Source organism: Choristoneura fumiferana, chromosome 20 (assembly GCF_025370935.1).
Source record: "Choristoneura fumiferana chromosome 20, NRCan_CFum_1, whole genome shotgun sequence".
In the NCBI taxonomy this organism is placed as follows: Eukaryota; Metazoa; Arthropoda; class Insecta; order Lepidoptera; family Tortricidae; genus Choristoneura; species Choristoneura fumiferana.
In genome coordinates this window covers 1,844,070-1,866,238 of record NC_133491.1, presented here as the reverse complement: position 1 = coordinate 1,866,238, position 22,169 = coordinate 1,844,070, and the positions used below count along the sequence as shown (strand labels likewise).

Below are 22,169 nucleotides of genomic sequence, written 5' to 3'. Positions count from 1 at the left end.
ATTTTTCCCACATTATTTTCTGGTGCTGTATAACTTCGTTCTAGTGCCATGCTTTGACTTTTTCTTCTAAAAGAAAAAAAATAACACCAAATATTGCTTTAAATTTAAGGCTTTAATATTTCAGTTCTTTTGCTATGAATGTATGCATACGGCACTAAATGTACTCTTAAATAAAAACAGGCTTCATATCACAACACAAGTCGAAAAATCAATATTTTTTATGAATTTTACTTGTGTGAATGTTTACTTTTGTCAATTTGGCATTATACTGTGTTTGCTTGACAATAGATATGTCATAGATACATATCGTCACTATTATAAAATGCCTGATTTGTTCTGATTTGGACCGTATACATATAGCCCAATATAAAAAGGTGCTAACTATATCAACTTAGCTTAGCAATCTGTGTACAAGAGTTTATACTCTTTGGAGTATTTCTGTGTATGGGATAAAATCCCTGGTCTCAGAAACGAATTAATGTTTTTAAAATATTGAATTAAAATTCTTTTAATACTGCCAACTACATAATAAGAATAGCCTTAAGAGTAAGAATAACAAGTTATTGTTGAATAGAAAATGGTCACTTTGAAATTCTGAGTTTCATCTTTCGGAAAGTAATGTCCTTTTTTACAAGCTTTTATTTAACGTCAACTCGTATGTTTCATGGTTTGCTTCAAATCTTCTCAGTTCATCCACTTCCAATGGTCAGATAGAATTTGAACTTGGTATACATATATAGGTTGGATGACAATACAAGCGCAATCAGCAAAAAAGCTTGTATTTTTTTTTTACGAACAAAATGGGACTGTGGCTCTAACGAACTTTGACAGCTATACTCCAGTATCGTACTCGACAGTGGCGCCAACTGTAGCACAAAAACGGTAGCTCTCGTTTATTAAAAAAGAACATAGTGACCATATCATCTATGAACACCTTCCTTGTGTAGTAGCTTTACATAAATAATGTAACACAAATCTTGGATGTAGTCCTAGACGTTTGGAAACCAAATACTAATTTATATATATTTTGTTATTAACATTTTGTCGATATTTAATATTAGTTAGCTTGTAATTCGATGTGTTCGTTGAATAGAAAGTGATTGTGCTTAGGAGCCCATGTTTAAGGCTTTTTATGCTTTCATATTTTTAATATTTGCAATTTAAAGATTTTTTATTTGTAAATTTTAAATTACCGAACGGCGCTTACGACTTTATTCAACTCCGATAATAAGCGACACTTGTATGTAATTGTCACTTTTATAGTTTATTATACGGTATATGTTATAAACGATATGGTGATGAGTTGGGACGACTTTCTTTCATCACTGTCGCTTAGTGTCCCTGTCCCTCTCTTAGCCTTCTGTTTACACAAGTACGCGAACTGTTAATGTCATATCAGAAAATCGACACTTTCTATTCGAAGCACAGTTATAACTACGTCATTATAGACAGCACATTTTGTAGTGTATGTTACTTTTTAAAGAGATATACTATATATTTTTATATCATGGTATTGGTTCTTACGCCTTTTTGCTACGCGTCATTTTGTGGTGCACAGGTTTTGATACAATTTACAATGATTTTAATGTATTGTAAGTAGCTTTTACATATTAACAATCTGAAAGGATATTTAAATAGTAGTGTGTTAATAAATGTATGTATGTATTACATTAGAAATGTTGCTTTTTTGTAAGCTGTATGGCTATGGCGGATACACCTTACGGCGGTGACGCATCAACAGAATCAAATACCGGTATTAGTTTGCCAAAACTCTTGGTAAATAAGCGTAAGTGTTGACACCTTGTCATGCAGTATTTTTTATGTTGTGATGTAATCAATACGTTAATTTAACGTAAGTACAATAAACGCATTTCAGTATCCAGTGCAAAAATCTATAGGACCCTATTTAGAATATGGTGAAGACCTGCATCAGCGCATTATGTTTATTTACTTTCTGTGGCGCTTTATGCGTAATGTGTCAGAATGAGAGGTGCTTAGTTTTATGGCGCTTAGACCCTACCGAATAGTGCCCTAGAAGGATGATTATTTCATACTCTTTATATGAGCAAAATATTATATCTAAATCGGATAAATACAGATTAAGTGACGAACATGAAACTAAAAAATGGCGCATTGTGAAAATTGACAGTCTCCATATTTGAAGTACACGTTAATGCAAAATATACCATGTTTTACCACGACGCGCCTATTTTTCATTGTTTACATAAAGAATTTGTAAAATAATCCAAAACACGCTAGATTCTATAGACGAGCTAAAAGGTTGCTTGTGCATGCAGAAATATTAGTTGCACGTAAATTGCAATATATAAAATAACATGGCGCTTACGTATTTTTTATACACCTTAATTTAATCGGATATAAGCGACAAATTTGCAGACGCCAAATGAAAAGATGTAAAGAAACGATTCTCGTTTACTTCATTGCATCTACTTTACCTCGCGTTTAGTGCACTAGATTTTATTGGATTAGTGCTTACGTTCGGTTAAGAGTCCCCCCCAAGCTCGCGTCCCCATAAAAACGAAGTTTAGTTCTAATTTACAAACAGCACTACGGTCAAAACGCAACTTTGCAACTATAATGAGAGCAGCCATAACGATGTTTATAATTAGTTTTGGTTAAAATGTAAAGGAAAAAAAAAAACAATAAAAATTTCCGTATCTCATACAAAACTTATTAATGTGATTTTATTCTGTTACATTTAATAAGATGCTGCTTATAAATTAGAACGAAACTACGTTTGTACCTATGGGGATGCGAGCTTGCGGGGGACTCTTTTAGTTCGGCATTTGTCATTATAGGTAAACCACCGTAAGCACGACCTGCAGTACAACCTAGTCTCAGTAAGCCATCATTGTTTTCATCAAGGAAACCACTGGGATATTTATTGTGAAAAGGTTCTACGGTCGAACTTACGGCGATTTACCTATACTCGTCTGCCCAGACGAAGATTGCTGATGTAACTTATATTTGTGATCCACCTGTAAATTTCTCTGAGCGTTCTTTTGCCATTATCACAGACCTTATATCGAGATAGACCTTAACCCCCTTATTCATAAACGACAATCAAACCTATTTTAGTTAAAGTTAAAGTCCTTATCTGTCACTTCGGCATTTGTATTTGTTAGAAAGGGACAAAGCATTTGTTAGTTAACATAGGCTTGTTAAGTTTTATGAATAAGGGGGTAAGAGTTTACCTACCTTGCGTGTAAAAAGTTTGATCCACGGTCAAAGTTTCGTCCGACCTAAATGCGCGATGCGAATTGAAAAACGCCTTTGAATCGGTACCGTGCGGTCTTGATTTCCCATCACTAAGTCTCGCTCGTGACGTCATCGTAGGGACGAAAAATTCGACACGCTAGGTTCTCATACAGTTTGGCGCTCTTTTCGTCTATCTCGATATAAGGTCTATAGCCATTACCTCCTTGAAAGCCTTCAACACCCACTAGGGGGCGTTACCGGCTATGTTGAGAACCTATGACCCCAAAATCTTAGCTCGTCCTTGGAATTGTGTATCTTAATTAAAATCAAAATTAAGCTTTAACGCGGCCCCGCCGCCACTTAACGTTAATGTTGTCCAGCTAATGTATTGTATTACCTAATAAACACGGTAACATCCATGCGACTTCATTTATTTATCCTTAGATTTACCCCCTGGTTCAACCTTCATTGATATATTTTATGTGCTAGATATCTGTGATGCTGTCTCTGTCTGTTTTGTCTTAATAAACAGAGACGGCATCACATTAATGTCGCATAAATTAATAAATGAGCGGCGAGTCTCTCAGAGTTTAGTTGTAAAGTAATAAATAAAATCAATCGAGAAACACGTAGTGATCGATCAAAATCAAAAAAAAAAACAAAATGTCTTATTGCGGTATGGGTAATAAAGTGACAGCAATACATAAAGAAGCGCCATATCCTGCTGCTGCTGCGATACTAGTAAGTAATGGAAATGAGGGCAAAGAGTACGCAGAAATAGGAGTTCCGCTGCGCGGTTCTCCTTCGACTCAGTTTGGGGTAACTAGTGTCAAAAGTTAGTTGTTTTATGATCTTGGTGTAGAGCTCTCCTGCTATTTATTAACCCTTAATAAGGCAGAGGCGATTTAGCGACCACTTGCATTGAGTTGGAAACTGAACCTTATTGCTTTCATAATACGTCACAATTTCCATTGTAATTATTGAAAATACGACTAGCTTTAAAAATATTCTTTGTCAGGTATGTATGTATTTGATAGCTACTTTTGATTCTGTGGTATTATACTCCAATAAATGGGGCCTTATAAAGGGTTAAAGGAGTATAAAAATATGCGCCAATTAGAGGATCTCACAGATAGTACACAGTACAAGTTTAAGCTTAAGTTATCTAAAACAAAAATTATCCGACTTCTTTTCTTCATTATCTCGGACTGTAGGGCCACCAGTGCCTACACCGAAATAGGAGCTCCGCCACGCGAGGCACCCTCAACTGGTGTTACTAGTGCTATTGGTGTTAATTTGGCGGTTAATTAAATGCCAGCGTCTAAAAAAAAACACAAAATTTAACTGATCTCTTTACTCATTAATAATGTTTACACGTTTATAAATAACTTTCCCACTAGTAGTCTAATTCCTGGGGGCGAGTGCGGCCAGGTCTGCGATGCAGCGGTCCAGGGTCTGTTTCTCCTGGTCAGGGGTGATGGCTTTGGTCACGTTGGTCACGATCCAGTCGACCATGTGCCTCTGGGCCAGGCGGCGTTCCAGGTTGGACTTCTCCAGCTGGTAGTCAAGACGGCGTTTGACCTGGAATTGGAGTTATTTAATTAGGCTTTCATACAGAAGGGGGCTATGGTACAGTCAGCAGCAGAAGTGGATCAGCAATTGTGGTGCTCAAAATGATCTAAGTAAACACACTTATTACATTGGCAGTAGATCATCGTTAAACTTTGGAGGAAAACTTCGTGGGGAGTCTGCTTAAACTTGCGAAGCAATTCAATGGTGTGAAGTTCCGAATCCGCACCGGGCTCGCGTGGGTACTACGCCCCTAGTCTTCGACCGTCGTCGTCGTCTAAGAGGAGGCCTGCGCCCAGCAGTGGGACATTATAGGCTGGGATGATGGGATGACAGAAGGGGGCTCTGTACGACACGTGACTGGGCCCCGTCTTGTTCTGAACCCGTCCCATTCTAAGCCGTGCCAGGCGGCATTGTGTAAGTGTGCAGCAGCGCTTTCTATCGCCAACTATGAATTCAAAACTAACACTGAGGTGGTGAGAAAACACCGCAGTACTTTGCCATGAAATTTGTCACGGAGTTTTACTACTAAAAAGCGGTTGATTGTGAATCTGGTAGTAACTTATCCTACTAACGTTATAAATGCGAAAGTTTGTGTGTGTGTATGTTTGTTACTTCTTCACGCTAAAACGGCTGGACGGATTTCGATGAAATTTGGTATGTAGCTGGACATCTGGAATGACACATAGGCTACTTTTTATTCCGATATTCTCACGGGATAGGGATAAAATCTTGAATTAACAACCGCTAGGCTTAGAGTCATGAAATTGTACAGTTGTTCTTAACACAACCTGAATGTAGATCACGATATAAATTTTGGGATTTCCCAGGGGAATTTTGTAAAATCCCGGAATTTCAATTGTAACTACCATATTTAATAGTTTACGCATGCGAAGCCGCGGGTAAACTCTAGTATAATATTGTAATACTGTTTGTTTATTTATTTAAACAAATAAATAATATTTATTTATTTATAAGTTACTAGAGTTTATTTGTGTCCCATTGACACCAATTGACTTGTCCCATATTAAGCAAAGCTTGTATTATGGATACTAGGCAACAGAGACAGATACAGACATATTAAACGTCCAAGACCTGAGAACTAACATTTGTATTGTTCATACAAATATCTGCCCCGGCCGTGGATTGAACCTCGCACCTTCTCTGTCTCCAACCACTTGGATATCTGGTTGCCTAACACCCCTCTTTGCGCAGGAGGTTAACCCTACCTCAGTGTAAGTATTCATCAGGCGCTCCCGGTAAGCAGCTTCTAGCTGCAGCAGCACATTCTCTCGCTTGGCCTGCACCAGCAGTTCCTGGCCTTCAGCGCGCCACTGCGATTTCTTCTCCTCGGCGATGGCGTCTTCGAGAGACTTGATGGTGTCCGCACGGCCCTCGTTCCAGCTGGCTTCAACTGCCTGGAAGGGGAGAAAGAATATACATTAAAACAAAAATACAGCCGAATTGATAACCTCCTTTTTTTGAAGTTGGTTAATTTTTTTTTAATTACGTAGCTGGTATTGTATTGAATTATTTTTAAAGTTCATTATTATGTGCTTATACTAAAATAAAAATAAGACATTGTAACTGACAAACTACGGATAATAATGTGAATCAAATGACATCATTATTATTAAAAATGTTAATTCTGCAAGCAGGCTTCAAAGGGTTCTTATACATGTCACTTTTTTAAACTGTCATCACTTTAAAAAAGACCATCATTGCCAGGAATGCGCCGCAAGAAACTTGGCAGAAAGTATTTTTTTCAAAACAAAACAAAATATATAATTACAAATAAAACACATTATAAATTGCAATATAAAAATAAAGAAATAATCCATACTAATACTAATAAATGCGAAAGTGTGTTGTTTGTATGTTTGTCCGTCTTTCACATCGAAACAGAGCGATGGATCGACGTGATTTTTGGCGTAGAGATAGTTTATGGGCCAGAGAGTGACATAGGCTACTTTTTATCCCAAAAAAATACAGTACCCGAGGGAATACAGTACAGATAGTTCAACTCAGTTGTGCGCGCGGCCCTGTGTGGGTAAAGCGATAGGAACACGTCTTGCTCGGACGACGACTGCCGCGTCACGTTGAAAGTTGTATATTTACAAGCGCACGCACACATAGGGCCGCGGGCACAACTGAGTTGAACTATCTGTAAAGTAATATACAAGACACAACAATATTAATGGATCAGTCAACTTTCAAATATTTATTATTTTGTCCCATAACTTAGGAGATATCTGTGATACTGATACATTTGCTTACAATAGTACATTTAGTTACAATTCTATTAGACTCTTGAGGATTGCCTTTTAGAGGATTTGTACAGTCACCAGCATTAATATCTGCCATAGAGGAGCTCGAAAAATATCTGACACGTCCTTTCGGCCCTAGAAATGGAGTCGTATCAGATATTTATGCATGCTTGTTGTGTCAGATATTGGTGCTGGTGACTGTACCCCATAAAATCATACTTTTAAGAAGTTACCGTGGAGATGTTACCATGGCAACTAGTCACAAAAAGTTGTTGACCATATTACAAATACATAGACCACAGGAATGATAAAGGGACTTCCACAATCACACAAAGCACTCCCTCACAGTTTGTTCTATATCAATGACTTTTCCAAGACAGCAACTACAAAACTGAAACTTTCACCGTCATATCGAAAATACAAACTGAAATATGCACAGAAAAACCAGAAAAATAAGACCAGCGCTGGGAATCGAACCCAGGTCCTCGGCATTCCGTGCCGTGTGCTATACCGCTACACCACCGCTGGACAACGATACAGACACGAATTTCTCCTATGCACCTCATATCTCAGCTTGTGTTGTTTCTTATTTAGCCACTTAAGCAGCGACACTAGCGACATCTATGCCGTAGCCCTCATCGAGAAACTTTTCGGCACTCCATCGGAACTAACCGCTCACCCGGACAAGAGATATTGTTATTAAGCAATCAAATTAAGATTGTTTTTTTGGAATCTTTTTCTATTTTTTCCATATTTCAGTTTGTATTTTCGATATAGGTTTTAGGTTTTACGGGATGACCGTAAAAGTAACAAAAAATTTTGGAATTGAAATAAAAAATATAAAAAGATTCCAAAAAACCAATCTTAATTTCACCGTCATCATAATCAGCCCCGTTCATGACAAATGTGATCACGAAAATTTGAGGCAGAAAAAACGTAAAATGCTCCAATAATGACCCATAGATTGTCTGGAAACACTGTATGTGAAGCGATTCATTATTAAAATCAACTTACATCAACTTCCTTATCCAAATAAGCAGAGATGGAGGGTCCCAGCTTCTTGGCGGCGACGTAGATCATGACAAGCAGTGACAGCCCGCTGTAGTACTCGTGCTCCATGACGTAGATCTCCTTGCTGCACAGGTATGTGGCCAGACCCACTCCGAAGGTGTATGGGCCGGTCACACCGGTCTTGGAGTGGAAGAACTGGAACCTGGGAAGTTTATAATACATAATAATAAAAGCATTTATTGGAAGACATCATATGTCTCTTACAGGGATGGGGAAACTGCGGCCTGCGGGCCATCTCCGGCCCGCGAAGGCTTGAAATCCGGCCCGCGACCATCACACTAAAATCAAGAGAAGATTTCATATTGTTACAAAATTTCATTCTCATTGGCAATAGCTAAATTAGTGTTTCAGAAAATACATATCAATATTTTTATTTCAGTAAATAACATGGCCAAAAATATTGGCACGCAAAGGAAAAAGTTTCCCCATCCCTGGTCTATTAGAACAAAATTACATTAAATACAATTATATGAAATAAAAACATAAGTTTTGTAGCACCCATAAGCTTTGCTTAGTTTGGGGCTAGGTCAATTGGTGTAATTTGTCCCAAGATATTATTATGATTAATTTTTACCATTCCTCAGGGACAAAGCCGAGCCTGACTTTGCCGGGCTCCCCTCGCACAGGCCTGGGGAAGTTCTTTTCATCGCGGACTCCGGCGACATCGGTAGCGGAGCCACGGGCCACCAGCGCCGTGGACGCGGACTGTCGGGCCGCAGCTGGAATTATGATATTTAAGAATTAATTTTATATTATGACTTTAACAACAGTATTTTCGGTACAAGAGGCTAGAAAGAATTTTTTTCAAGAAATACCTCTTTTCATAGACGCTTTACCTCCTGCACCCCAAGTAAAATTTTTGTTTTATGAAATGGAAACTTTGTACTTAGTCTTATACAAAGGATGCTTGGCGGTTTAAAGTTCTTACCATCTGAATAGCATTACTCTTTACCAAATTGCATTCAGTACTATATAGGGCTTAGAAAAACAATTAATTCCATATAACAGCCAAACTATCTGCAGTGTAGTCCGTTTAGTACAACTTCGTATTAACCAACCGTTTTTAGCAACGTAAGTATAGGCATATGTTTGGTTTTAATATGAGCCACCATGAAAGTACATCCTTTCGTTTAGTACGGCGTCCGGTTAGTACGACGTAATATCACCGGTCCCTTGGCCGTCGTTATAACCGGATTCTACTGTCATCTTACTCTTACTTGCTTGCTCATCACCAGCTCACCACCAGCATGAGATGGAATCCATTGCAAAACTATTTGGATGTTGAATACAATCTCGAATATTGAATACAGTGAAGATAATGTGCAGTTAAACCGGGTTAGATTTAGAACAATGTGTAAAACATCCAATAAGTAGTCCGGTCAGTCTAGTTAGTCCAATACAGAAGGTTATGCTTGCGATTTACCTAACTATACCCCAAAAGACCTTCAACAGTAATATTCATGTTAGCATGTTATAAAACAAATAAAAACGTATAACTGATGCTACAATGTTTTTTCTTACAAAATCAGCAGGTAAAGCGATCTTCATTTGTCAAATCAGTGATTACATAAACGACGTAACTGAGGTTAAGGTTATTATATTTTTAATACATACCAAGATATGAATATGAGTTTATGAGGTAATTTGTACGCACCTGAACGCAAAGCTACGCGTGATAGCATATTTTATAGCGTATTTATTGTATAATTTGAAATTTTCGACAGTCCACCACGAAAATGTACTTTGCGCTAGTGATGCGAATTTATATATCGATAAAATTCGTTTCATAGAATAGAAGTGACAGATAGGTCGGCAACGATTATATCGATAATGTTCGTTGAAAAAAAAAACAACAACGTTCAGTTCAGTCAGATAGTGGCTGAATGAAGGAATTAATTACCGAAAGGTATTACTAAAATAAAAATTCTATTGTGAAAGTAATTCTTTACATGGAAAGTTCTATGAGTCCAGAGGGGCTACTACGAAACTCGAAAATCGAAGTTCGTATCGCACCGTCCTTTTCACTCGCGTATTAAATAATATAAGCGCAAGCGGGACGGACGGTAACATACGAAGTTCGAGTTTTGCACTTCTGGCCCAATGCTATGCTATATAATTTACCTAATTAGCTTAGTAACATAATAAATTTAATGTAACTAATAGTAGTATGTAATAATGTGAATAAATAGGAAAACTGTACTACTCTACTACTGTACCATCGTCTGTTATCTGCAACACTGTTCTAGTTTTGATCGTTGGCCATATTTTGCTATTATTGATTTATTTGTTGCTTATCAAATCGTATGTTCGCAATTTTGCTTAGCGTTGCGAATTTATTTTCAAACGCGGGCTGATAGGCCTTACTCCTGCAGCTTTTTGGTATATTGAGTTTGTTTTACCAATCAGTGATAATGGCCAATGTCCAGACTATCTGGAAAAAGATGGTTAGTTTATTATTATTTCAATGTTAATCAGGCACAATTTCATTTTAGCTTATGTACTTATGACGTTTGCTTTTTTTTATTTAATGAACGGCTATCGATGTTTTTTCATTGTCACTCGAATGCACATTTAGTTAAATTTTGGTTAAAATATATAACATCATCAGAAACTTTTTACAGTGAACATTTTACTCAGGAAAAGCGAGATAAGTTCAAGGTTCAAGGTTTACGTTTACTGTACACGACTACACACTTCTGAACGAATTAAATTCTCGTGATTAAATTTCCGAACGCAATGTAAAACGTCATTATTTGTTGACGTTTTTTGATAAGGAAAAGATTTGATTCGAATACCTTGAATCATAATATTGAAAATAAGTTATAAAATAAAGGGCTCTCCCTAAAATGGGGCTGATAACTTCTTGTTGTAAACCTTCTGCTTCAGATGTATTGACGCCAGATGCAGTAAGTAACTCGTTTATCGTATTTTTTACATTGAAAAGTTGCAATCGATTGCGACAACAACATTGCACCAGCATTGCATTTCATATTTTAGCTAAGCTTTCTTCGGGTAATGCAACTGCGTAGACAATGTAACTAGTCATAAAAACCTTTGTATTCCATTTAACTAAGTCTTAAAAATCTGCCTTAAAAAGTCTTAAATGGCTTATCACTGTCTATTTATTTGAATTAACTATCTTAAGAGCTTTCCTATCCTAAATATATTACAGATGTGGGCTAAACGCCTGTCCCATGAATTTGTATGTTTCACCAGGAGACCAGACGTCGCCAGCTGGTAGAAGCCGCCGAGAAGCGACGCAATGAAGAATCATCCCGCGGGGTCAAGGACCCTGAGAAGGTTCGCAGGCAGCAGCAGAGGGCCGAAGAGATGGAGCGCCGGGAACAGGAGCTCGCCAAGGAGGGGGGAGCCACATTGAAGGTAAGCATGGTCACAAAATACGAAGGTACGGTTGCTATCAGATATTTTGAAGTGGCCAAGGTGATCAAAAATATCAAAACGTGAACTCTAATACCTTAATAATAAAGTGCATGTTCTAATATTTTTGACCACCTTGGCCCCTCTGAAATATCTGTTGGTGATACATAAGGTTTTGGGTAGTTTGTATATAGTGTAGTCAGTGTTTGTAATGTTGTGTAGTTTTACAGAAGCATAACCAGAGTGGGGTAGGCAGTATACCATCCTGAAGGTGATGCAAAATAATGAAATTTAAAAACTGCATATTAAAAAGAAACAAAAACATAAATTAAATACCTGATTGCCTTAAAAAATACTATAAGGAATAAAACAACTCTGTACTTCATTTATGAAACTTAAAGGTAAAATTTGCACACGTTTTTAAATGAAACAACAAAATTATTTAAAATTGTGTTATAACTTCTGTAATAAAAATATATTAAATAATGCTAATATACATGTAGGTATTTTTAGTCCATTTGTGTTTGAAATACTGAGATATGTGTGTTACAATTTGACCATTAATTTAAATTAAGTTAAACAGTATAATGGTCTAAAACACTGTTAAGCTTGTGTATGTTGTGTACATTTCCTTTGTGCCTAGAAGAGGGCTAATGAGAAACAAAAAAAAAGATCAACCAGTCAGTGAAGTTTAATTACATATAATAAAATACAAAATATCCATAGAACTAAAACTACTACTTAATTAAAACAACTAAAACTAAAACTTTAATTAAAAAAGAGAGGTGGGCCTCTTGGCATGGTGCCCATCACGCAGGCAGCATTCCCGCGTTGAACTGCGATTGAGATTCATTGCGCGAGAAAGCTGCCGGCGCGAGGGTTGCCTGTTGCCTCCTTTATCCTATTGCTGAGCTCCCTGTGTAGCTCCAGCGCACCCTTACCCCAAGGACCTAGAGTCTCGACGCCGAAAGCAAATAAATGATATTGGGCGCCGAGACAGCTATATTTTGTGACTTTGAAGCGTTCCCAGGCGTCTGCCGCCGCCCCCGCCCATTTGGTAGTTGCTGGTAGGTAGGACGCCGCCAGGGTATCTGTACAGGTAGCGTCCCACACCAGCGCACGGCCTGTCTTCCAGGGTATCAACGACATTACGTCAGTGTCTTATTAAACCATAATTATTTTTCCAGTGGACATCAGGCTGAGAGCAGGACCAAGGTGGGACCAGTGCATCCAAAGAAGAGAAATATAGATACAAAAACTGACGGTTCCCACTAAAATACCTTGTCTATGGTTGGTGTCTATAAAGCTATGTGGTATTGTTAAGTTTACAACACGTTGAATGTTAATGTTGGTAGCAAGCTATGAATATATTCTCAATATAAAACTGCATAAAATACGGCTGGTCTTTAAGCCGAGTTTAGACTTGCAAGAAAAATTGTGCAAGTTGCATTACGTTGCGAGGCAGTGAAGCCAACGAGTTTGTAGTGGTCAATCGAGCGCCGCAATGTAATGCAACTTGCATGATTTTTCTTACGAGTTACTTTTTTTAGTAATTTATTAAGTAGGTACTCTAAGCAATTAGTATGCACTGAGGTTTGCACCTTACAAAGTCTGATATACAAAGAGTAACAATCTTTTCTTAATTTAAAATGGACTAGCGCATGACACCTGTGGCCCCATTAACTAAAATCATGTCACACAAACCAAATCATCATAAAAACGACACCAAAAGACCTGCCGCGTTTCAAACTATACAATACGAGTTCATTCTGAGCTACACCAGTTAACCGTTCCCTAATACAACAAATACGTCCTTTTATTATTATTATACCCTTAAGTTCTTAACGCATTCACTGACACCGACGCACATATGCGTTTTCGGAATTTCGCCCAGTGCAGCTGTCATAATTATCCATACATTTTGAACGCACATGTGCGTCGGTGGCACCAGTGGAAGTCAGGTGGCAGTGAATGCTTTCAACTTTAAGGTTTGTGTCAAGCAAGTAAATTTGGAAAGAAATTCTTAACTACCCCAATTTTTTGTAAAATTTTTAAACTACCCTTTTATTTTTAGCCAACTGTTACAAAGACAAAGAGGATTAACAGTGTTTGCTTTGGTCGTGTGGTTGCAGAGTTCCTGGTCAGTTAATAAAAAAGTTTTATAAAATCAAATCAATCAATGCATAATACTTATAATGAATTTGTTTAATTAGTAATTATTTACATATTTATTTTTCTAATAAATTTAACCCGTCACGCGACCTAGAGACTACATTAGTCCTAGGACGCGTGACGGGTTAATCACAATTTGCCTAAATAAGTGAAATATTTTAGCAATCTTATGCGCTAGATTGGTATTCTTATTTATTTTTGCTAGAATGTGTAAATTGCAAGTCCATTGCAAAATATTTATACTTTTCCTGTGGTCTGTTACAAATGTCTTAATGTATATAATGGAGATGTTATACTGTATTTTTAATGTGTTAATATAATACTGTTTATGTATACTGTACTGTACTGTGTATGTTTTGTACCTGTTTAAATCTATTTTTGTATAATGTATTTTGTGATACAGTCAACATTTAAATGTCAATTCTGGATCAAGCTCCTAAATCATCAGTTAAGTGTGTGACTGTATTTACATAAGTGTATTATGGGAATGTAGTATGTATTCAACACGAATTCAGTGCTACTGATCCTTAATATAATAAATGCAAAAATAAGTTCATGCTTGTTTGTTTGTTCCATATTCACGCCTTAACTACTGGATCGATATGAAAGGGTCTAGCAGGCTAAGCGAACTAGAAGTGCCCCCACGACGGATCTCGTCATTCTTTCAGGTGGTGTACTGGCAAGTCCTAAGAACACTCTATGCTTAATATCAGTCCTCGATCTTCTTTTGTTTTCGAGTTATTCAGGATAATGTAAAATCATCAGCGTATCATTGAAAGTGGCATATTTTGTAAACTGTTCAAGTTAGATTAACAAAACAAAATCATATTTGACAATAATAAAATATATAGGCTACAGAATACATATTTTTAACCCGCATCATTTCCTTGTACTTCATTATGTAAAAAAACATTTTATTTTTCTTCAGATTTTTTTTTTACTTCTCGCGGAGGTACACCTCCAGAAAAAATATGCATGGATAGCCACTAGTACCCGCTACATACGCATCTAAAAATATTTGCGTAAATCTTCGTGCGTCATGTCAAAAAAAAAACATTATCGAATAAGTAGTTACGAGCATATGTAAATAAAGTACTAGTGCAGGATGTTGATATGTTATGTAGGTATGTTATCCATTTTCTAACACAAAATGCAAATAAAACATATGCAGCTCGAATATGTGTCAAATGTTATCAACGTTGACATGTCATCGTCGATGCATTAAGTATAAATAGGTTTATTAGAAAATACTATACCTTCAGTCAATCCGTATTAAGTCGAATTCAGTTTACGCCGCGTGACAATCGTAACTTTACGGCTTTGACCGAGAAGAGGCGCAAATACTTCTCCGTAGCTAATTTGTTGGTAACACATACGTAGTGACTAGCTGTGCCCGCGACTTCGTCCGCATGGACTTAGATTTATCTCAGTCAGTTATTGTTTTGACTGCTTAGCAGCTTACAAAAGATACCTGCTATAAAAAGGTTTGCTTCTTATTCATAATTACTGAATAAAATACCCCATTTAGAATAATATCCCGATTAGTTTATCTGTCGGGTGGCTTTTCTGCGACTTTTATCCTATTTTGCTTTTCTACCGCATGACGGGTTGGTGGTTTTTCAATGGATGAACTAAAAGAATTTCCTAGCTCACCCGCGACCTTACGATAGCTAAGCTTATGCAAATATGCGTGTTCATGCAGTTCCTCCACCTCCACACTGTAAGAACACACACAAATCACACAAACCCATCTATCACCACCACCACACTACACTGACGCGTTTCGAACTCAACCAGAGCTCATCTTCAGAGTGACAACCGTACACCATGCTACCAGTTGTTAGACTAACGAACCACAAGCACCGTTTTAACTTGTCACTGTAACTCCCCAAGTACCCACATACGTTTTATGAAACAAAACAAAACTACCCACAAATTATTATTAATTTTTTTAACCGTCCTTCAAAACTACCTTGGTTTTTATTTTTTTCCGTCAAGGCATGTTTTATTAACTACCATTGCTGAAATTAGATCCTAGCCGTAGCAAGGGAGATGAAACTAAATTTACCTGCTCATTCAATTCATTCATTCATTAATTCATTCAATTCATTTTGCTTTTCAATGGCTTTATTGTTACTTATCATCACGAATGGACAGGAAACTCTCTTGGCACCAGCCTACCTAGAAGGTATGGCCAGAATTCGGCGATGTGTGGGACGTGCGTAAAGTGGCTGTCGTATGTTGAGTTATTGCGGTCAAACATCGCGAGCGGAGTGGCCGAAGAAGCAGTTCAGGTTATTCCAAAAGAGACTGCGCTGGATGGCCTGGACGGAGACAGGTGCGCGTATATTTTGTGACGAATGACCTCTTGATATGCTACTTCAATGAGAGAGTCCTGGCTACTGGTATACTGACACTCAGGTCAGGTCCGTTACGGTGCCTGAATAAAAGACCGTCTAAACAAAAAATCGGAGTACCGATGCTAGTCTCTTCTACTTCATGGAGATGTCCTGTGTTTCCTCTGTATTCGGCAACAATCTCTTTTAAAAGAGCCAGGAGAACCAGGCGCGTGAGCTAAGCGGAACTATTGGATATGCCTAACCATAGTAATGGGAGGTCAACTCAAGTTGGTTATGCATTTCAACATCATCAGCCGGAAGACGTCCACTCCTGAACAAATGCCTCCCTCTTAGAACGCCACAATGAACGACCACTCGCCATTTGCATCCACCGGTTTCCTGCAATTTTCACGATGTCGCCACTCCACCCTGGAGAGACACAGTTACAGTTTTTATGTATACCCTGAAATCGATCAAATTCTAAAATAGCAAATTCGAATACCAGCATGGGCAGCGCGTCTCCGTGTCCCTAACTTACATAACATGTCCAACTTAAAATTTTGCTTTAAGTAAAATTTACTTTTAACCGAACACCGCTCAAAATTAGGACAAGTGGAGAACATTGCCAAGAAGGCCTTTGCCAAGCAGTATCTCACTTCTTCAGACTACGAGTATATATCTAATATAATATAATAGGTAGGTATAATAATATTTATAATATAATATGTAGTTCTATGGTTCACGTATACAACATGTAAGTACCCTTTCAAGTAACCACTAACTGATGAGGTACACTAATAAATGAGGATACCTTTACTAGAGGCGCATGAGTACCGTACGGTCGTGATTAGCGACGGCGTAAATGAGGGCTATCGTTATATTGTCTTTCACTAGACTAACTGGCACTGTACACAAATAAAAATAGGGCTATCTTTTTGAAAGTCTGTTACTTACAGGTGTTGCAAGTTTAGTTTGTTAAAACAAAGTTTAGTTTAAAACGTACCCGTACCATAAAAATATCGAGCATGCCACAGTGTTGCATAGTCCCCGTTTTGTTCGGAAAAAAGGGAGGACAAAGGTTTCCGAAAGACAAAACTGTCTCAAAACAGACATTCATTGCCCCGGAACGCATATTTGCCATAATTAATTTCAGATATTGCAAAATATTCACAAAATTATTCTAATTATAAATAAACTCGCGTAGCTCACCCAAAAACTATGAGATTTGACATTTCGGAGACCTCACGCTACACTAGCGCCTCTAGTGGCGAATTCATACGCGATAGCCCTCATTGTACAGCGCCTCTACACAAATAATTTACGCCGTCGCTATCGAGTGCGGTCACTGTAAACTCATGGTAGTGGTACGGACCTGTAGTCAAATCTGGGACTGGGTGCAATATGAGTCATCTTGAAATTCGCTGAGTTCGCTATTGTTTCTTATCACCAATACAAATTTACATTCGTAATAGATAATAGAATAAGAGGACTCTTATCTTGCCAAAACAACGTGGCTTTCGCTAGTGTCGCTACCTTCTGCGCCTGAGTGAAATATTTGGGGGAGTTCGTTTGGAAATTTTTAGTTCTTAATTTTTCCGTCGGCACACATTTGTCGCAGGGCCACAGTTTCGAGTGTTTCTTTACTTAAAGTTTCATATTGCGCGGGTGATTGTATATAAATACACTTGTACAGGTTGTGCCGTATTGTAAATACCACACCTGTATCACATCAACGGTTTGAATTTTTTAATGCCGTGTTGTAATATAAAGCATTAAAATAATAATATAGGAACTTGATAAGAAAGTTAAGAGCAGCAATGACGTTCCGAGGGAAAGGTAAGTTTTATTTTTAATTGTACGATGATTGGCGGTTTTGTTTATATGTGATTTTTATTTATGAGTTCACTAATTATGAAAGATTTTTCACGCATCAAATTAGCCATGTAAACTCCAATTCAATAGAATCTGACAATCCTGTAGACACTTCCAGCCTACTAATATATAAACACCGGGCTGCCTAAGGCTTTGTGATGTGACTATTATTCTTTTTTGATTCCTTTTAGATGATAATTGCAACAACAGGGACATATATGTATAATCAAGTGTGCCCACGATAGGGTGTCTTAAATATGTAGAAAATTGACAGATTCTATTGAATTGTACTTTACTTAACAAGCGTGTAACTAAATAGGTAGCTAATAGGTAGCCTAAAGTTTATCATTAATTGACTATTTGATTCCTTTAGTTTCATTACTGATATTTCGAAAACTGCTCTAATAATTTCGGTGAAATTTGCTATTTGAGCAATTCCGGAGGCAAAAAATCGGCGTAGTTATCGAGTTTTAGTCCGAATTCCGCGCGGTTGCCCATAGGTACTTATGAAAGAGAGAGAGAGAGAGAGAGAGAGAGAGAGAGAGAGAGAGAGACATATTTAATAAAAAATGAAATAAAATAATTGAGTTGTTAAAATAGTATATATTGCCTCGAAATCGTAGTAAGTAAGTAAATTTCATTGGCAATACGGTATTTGACTATTTTGTATATGTTTTATAAATTTAAAATACACAATGCCTGTTATCGAATAGAAAAACAATTTTTTAGCTACCTTTACAAATAACAAAGTTATGAGGGTTTGAAACTCAAGAAGAGAAAGACATACTGCATACTGGCATGTGACGTCACACGCCAGTACCACCATACTTGCTGCATAGAGAAAAGCGTTTGAGAAAGAGACAGGTATATAGATTTTTCAAAAAATCACTATAAATCCAATTTTCAACCGATTTAAATTTTCTCTTCGCTTAACACTATCTGTATATCTATATTTTCATAATAATATTAAGATATGGCAAAATCAGGAGTTGTCGAATACCGTGAAGTATTCTACAATAGAATCCTGAGCGTAATGAGGGATTCAAGTGTTAATGCCAAAGATGAAGATAATTTTGCTCCCGAGTGGCTCATACAACTTTTCACACCGAGCATTAAGAAACTTGAAAAAAACAAATTCTAAATATTATTATCGATAAAATCTATCCACTCACACAAACAAGTCATTAACTAAGTGGTTCGTCTAGTTATTGTTTATTCAGGTGCTGGAATTTATTATCCCTATATTATGTACTTAGATGTTTTTGTAATTACCATCCAAATTAATATCACTATTATTATATCGTCACTCGTGTAGGATAATCTGTTGTTAAATTTTCCTTTCAGGGTTCCGGAGCCAATATGGCAAAAACGGAACCCTTATAGTTTCGCCATGTCTCTGTCTGTCTGTCGGTCTGTCTGTCCGTCCGTCCGCGGCTTTGCTCAGGGACTATCAATGCTAGAAAGCTGTAATTTTGCACGGATATATATGTAAAGTATGCCAACAAAATGGTACAATAAAAAAATGATAAAAAAATTTTTTAGGGTACCTACCATAGACGTACAGTGGGGGTGATTTTTTTTCTCATGTGGGGTATCGTTCGATAGGTTTTTAAAACCATTAGGGGTTTGCTAAGACGATTTTTCTATTCAGTGATTAGTTTGCGAAATATTCAACTTTAAAGTGCAAATTTTAATTAAAATCGAGCGTCCCCCCTAAAATCTAAACTGGTGAGTGGAAAATTTTGAAAAAATTCAGAATGGTATTAAGTACCTATATCAAACATTCAAGGAAAACTATACCGACTAAGTTTGCTTGAGAATTATTAGTAGTTTAAGAGTAAATAGCAGCCTAAGGTATAAAATACAATACCTTAACTTGGAAGATTCCGTACACAATACGAAATCCTTAGAAAAATATTATTTGATTTTTTCGTAATGGCTACGGAAACCTATTTTGGGCGTGCCCGACACGCTCTTGGCCGGTTTTTTTATTTAATCTTTTTACTGTTCATGTGCATGAATAGTTGTATACTAGTGTTTACTCTTCGGAATTAAAAAAAAACCGACATGGGCGTCACCAGGGGGGAGCAGGGAGGGGCATCTGCCCTCCCCTAGAGATTCCAAAAAAGTTGCCAAATGTAAAGCAACCAAACCAGTGTCACGTCACCCCCCGGTACAGAATCCTAAAAAGTTAAACCTAAATACTTATATGTCAAATTAAATGTGACTCATCTTCAAACAACCGTCTCAGATCTCAAATTCTTAAAGTCATCATGATAACCCAAATACTTACCTACGTAGTTAAATAATAGTACTTAGCTAAAACAGCGGAGGTGTACGTACAAAAAAAAAAACAAAAAAAACACAGACTTAGGGCCTGTTACACAACTGAATGATAAATATGTATAATAAAAGCGCTCTCTCTGGTAGTTCTAAAGCGTTCCTAGTAGTTAGCAGTGGCGTAGCTACCAAGGGGCTAGGCGGGGCAGTGCCCCGGGGCCCTCAAGCTCAGGGGGCCCTCGAAATTCTGCTGTAATTATAGCTGATGATAAAGTTGCTTAGCATTTTTAAAGTATTCGTATATATAATGATTTTACTTCAAAAAACCTTACCAGTTTTGATAGCAGTGGGCCCCATTTTTTTATTTGCCCCAGGGCCCTAGGTTACCTAGCTACGCCACTGAGTTAGGTACTCGTAGGTATAACAAACAGTGACATGGGAAAGAGCCCGTTCCGGCCTACTTACCTACAGAATAAGCTTATGACAGAAGTAAACGTAACATCATTATCATCGGTCATCGTTCATCCACCATTACCTCTCATATTTCGTTTTCAAGATTTTTTTTACCGTACAACCACAACTGCGTACAGTCACCAGCATTAATATCTGCCACAGCGGAGCGTGCTAAAATATCTGACACGTCCTTCCGGCCCTAGAAATAGAGTCGTATCAGATATTTATGCATCGCTTGTTGTGTCAGATATTGGTGCTGGTGACTGTACAACGGCAAAAACTACTAGACACTGGCAAAATTGTCCTCCGATGGACAGAGCCATATTTTTTTAAAGGAACAACAACAACAAGCTTTGACATTGACATCTATGTACCTTATGGCACTAGACGGCTGTTTGGAACAAAACGCGCGGCGCATCAATCATCAGTTTTTACTTTGACACAACCCCTGCCACGGACGTCATCAAAATAAAGTGAAAGGTTCACCAATCCGCGCTGTGAACAAATTTTGTGCGCTGTTTTGATGTAAGAAACATGCAGTCTATACATGTAGACGGCATCACAAAATATTTGTCGCTTAACGCATTCACTGCCACCGACGCACATATGCGTTTTTGGAGCTTCGCCCAGTGCCACTGTCATAATTATTCATACTTTTTCAACGCCCACGTGCGTCGGTGGCACCTGTGGAAGTCAGGTGCCAGTGAATGCGTTAAAACTTATATCATTGATTTCATTAAAGTTTTCATATAAGTAAGATACCGATGCCAATTCAATGCCTCTAATCATAGCGGTTGATATTTCGAGATTTTATCCCGATCCTGTAGGAATATAGGGATAAAAAGTGGTCTGATGTGTTCTTCTAAACGTCCACCTATCTAGGTAGGTACGTACCAAATTTCATCTAAATGCGTCCAGGCATTTTAGCGTGAAAGACTAACAAACATACACACGTACTCACAAACTTTCGCATATATATAATATTGTACTGTCACCAGTACCTATACCTGACGCACGCAATATCATATCTGTGGACGCTACAGAGCGTGTATAAGTATCTGATGTCACTTTATTTCAAGGGCCCGTAGGACGTGCCAGATATTTTTGCACGCTCCGCTGCCAGATATGACTGTACTAGTAGAAAGGAAGTAGGAATCGCGAAAATATAAAATATTAATTATCTCACCATAATTCTTAGTAACTTTAAATTACGTAATATTAAACTTATTTATTTACAAACTTGTATCATGCGTAGAAAAAGATATTTCCTAGATAAATAATTCGTCAACTTAAAATCAAACTATCTTTTCCTCTATCAAATCACGATATCATGTTCGAATTTTCATTTCATTTCCAATAACTATAGTTTTACCCGCAATCAATTTCCATCCTTATCTACTTATGTAACACGTTAGGCAGTTGTCTCACCGCCAGCGAGGAAACGATTGGCTATCGACTATTTTCTCGCTCAAGAAACGAACAAAAGATATAAGATCCTGTGTGAGTAAAAGAGACACATATATTAATAGTTGATCGCTGGCAACTGATT

General features: G+C 37.5%; 3 protein-coding genes across 4 annotated transcripts in view; 2 read left to right on the top strand and 1 right to left on the bottom strand.

The window, feature by feature from the left end:
• Positions 1 to 4,558: 4,558 nt before the first annotated feature.
• Positions 4,559 to 9,897, bottom strand: ATPsynB (ATP synthase subunit b, mitochondrial). The gene is made up of 5 exons (XM_074103514.1): positions 9,781 to 9,897; positions 8,701 to 8,845; positions 8,070 to 8,268; positions 6,018 to 6,206; positions 4,559 to 4,800 (listed from the first exon to the last, which is right to left on the bottom strand). Exons 1-5 carry the CDS (start codon positions 9,806 to 9,808, stop codon positions 4,624 to 4,626), a joined length of 738 nt encoding a protein of 245 aa, XP_073959615.1. The 5' UTR covers positions 9,809 to 9,897; the 3' UTR covers positions 4,559 to 4,623.
• Positions 9,898 to 10,357: 460 nt separating this feature from the next.
• On the top strand, positions 10,358 to 14,230 carry Svip (small VCP interacting protein). 2 transcript variants are annotated; one of them, XM_074103510.1, is made up of 4 exons: positions 10,370 to 10,570; positions 10,748 to 11,032; positions 11,343 to 11,507; positions 12,692 to 14,230. In XM_074103510.1, the coding sequence occupies exons 2-4, from the start codon at positions 10,973 to 10,975 to the stop codon at positions 12,704 to 12,706; spliced, it is 240 nt and encodes a 79-aa protein (XP_073959611.1). In that variant the 5' UTR covers positions 10,370 to 10,570; positions 10,748 to 10,972; the 3' UTR covers positions 12,707 to 14,230. The 2 variants fall into 2 exon arrangements, with proteins under 2 accessions (XP_073959612.1, XP_073959611.1); XM_074103511.1 differs by lacking the exon at positions 10,748 to 11,032 and having other exon boundaries at positions 10,358 to 10,570.
• A 3,341-nt stretch (positions 14,231 to 17,571) lies between these two features.
• LOC141439255 (solute carrier organic anion transporter family member 2A1-like) overlaps positions 17,572 to 22,169 on the top strand; it is a 37,895-nt gene continuing 33,297 nt past the window's right edge. The window contains exon 1 of the mRNA XM_074103491.1: positions 17,572 to 17,851. Within this exon, the coding sequence (XP_073959592.1) occupies positions 17,833 to 17,851 (19 nt within the window). The 5' untranslated portion in view covers positions 17,572 to 17,832. The remainder of the gene's footprint in view (positions 17,852 to 22,169) is intronic.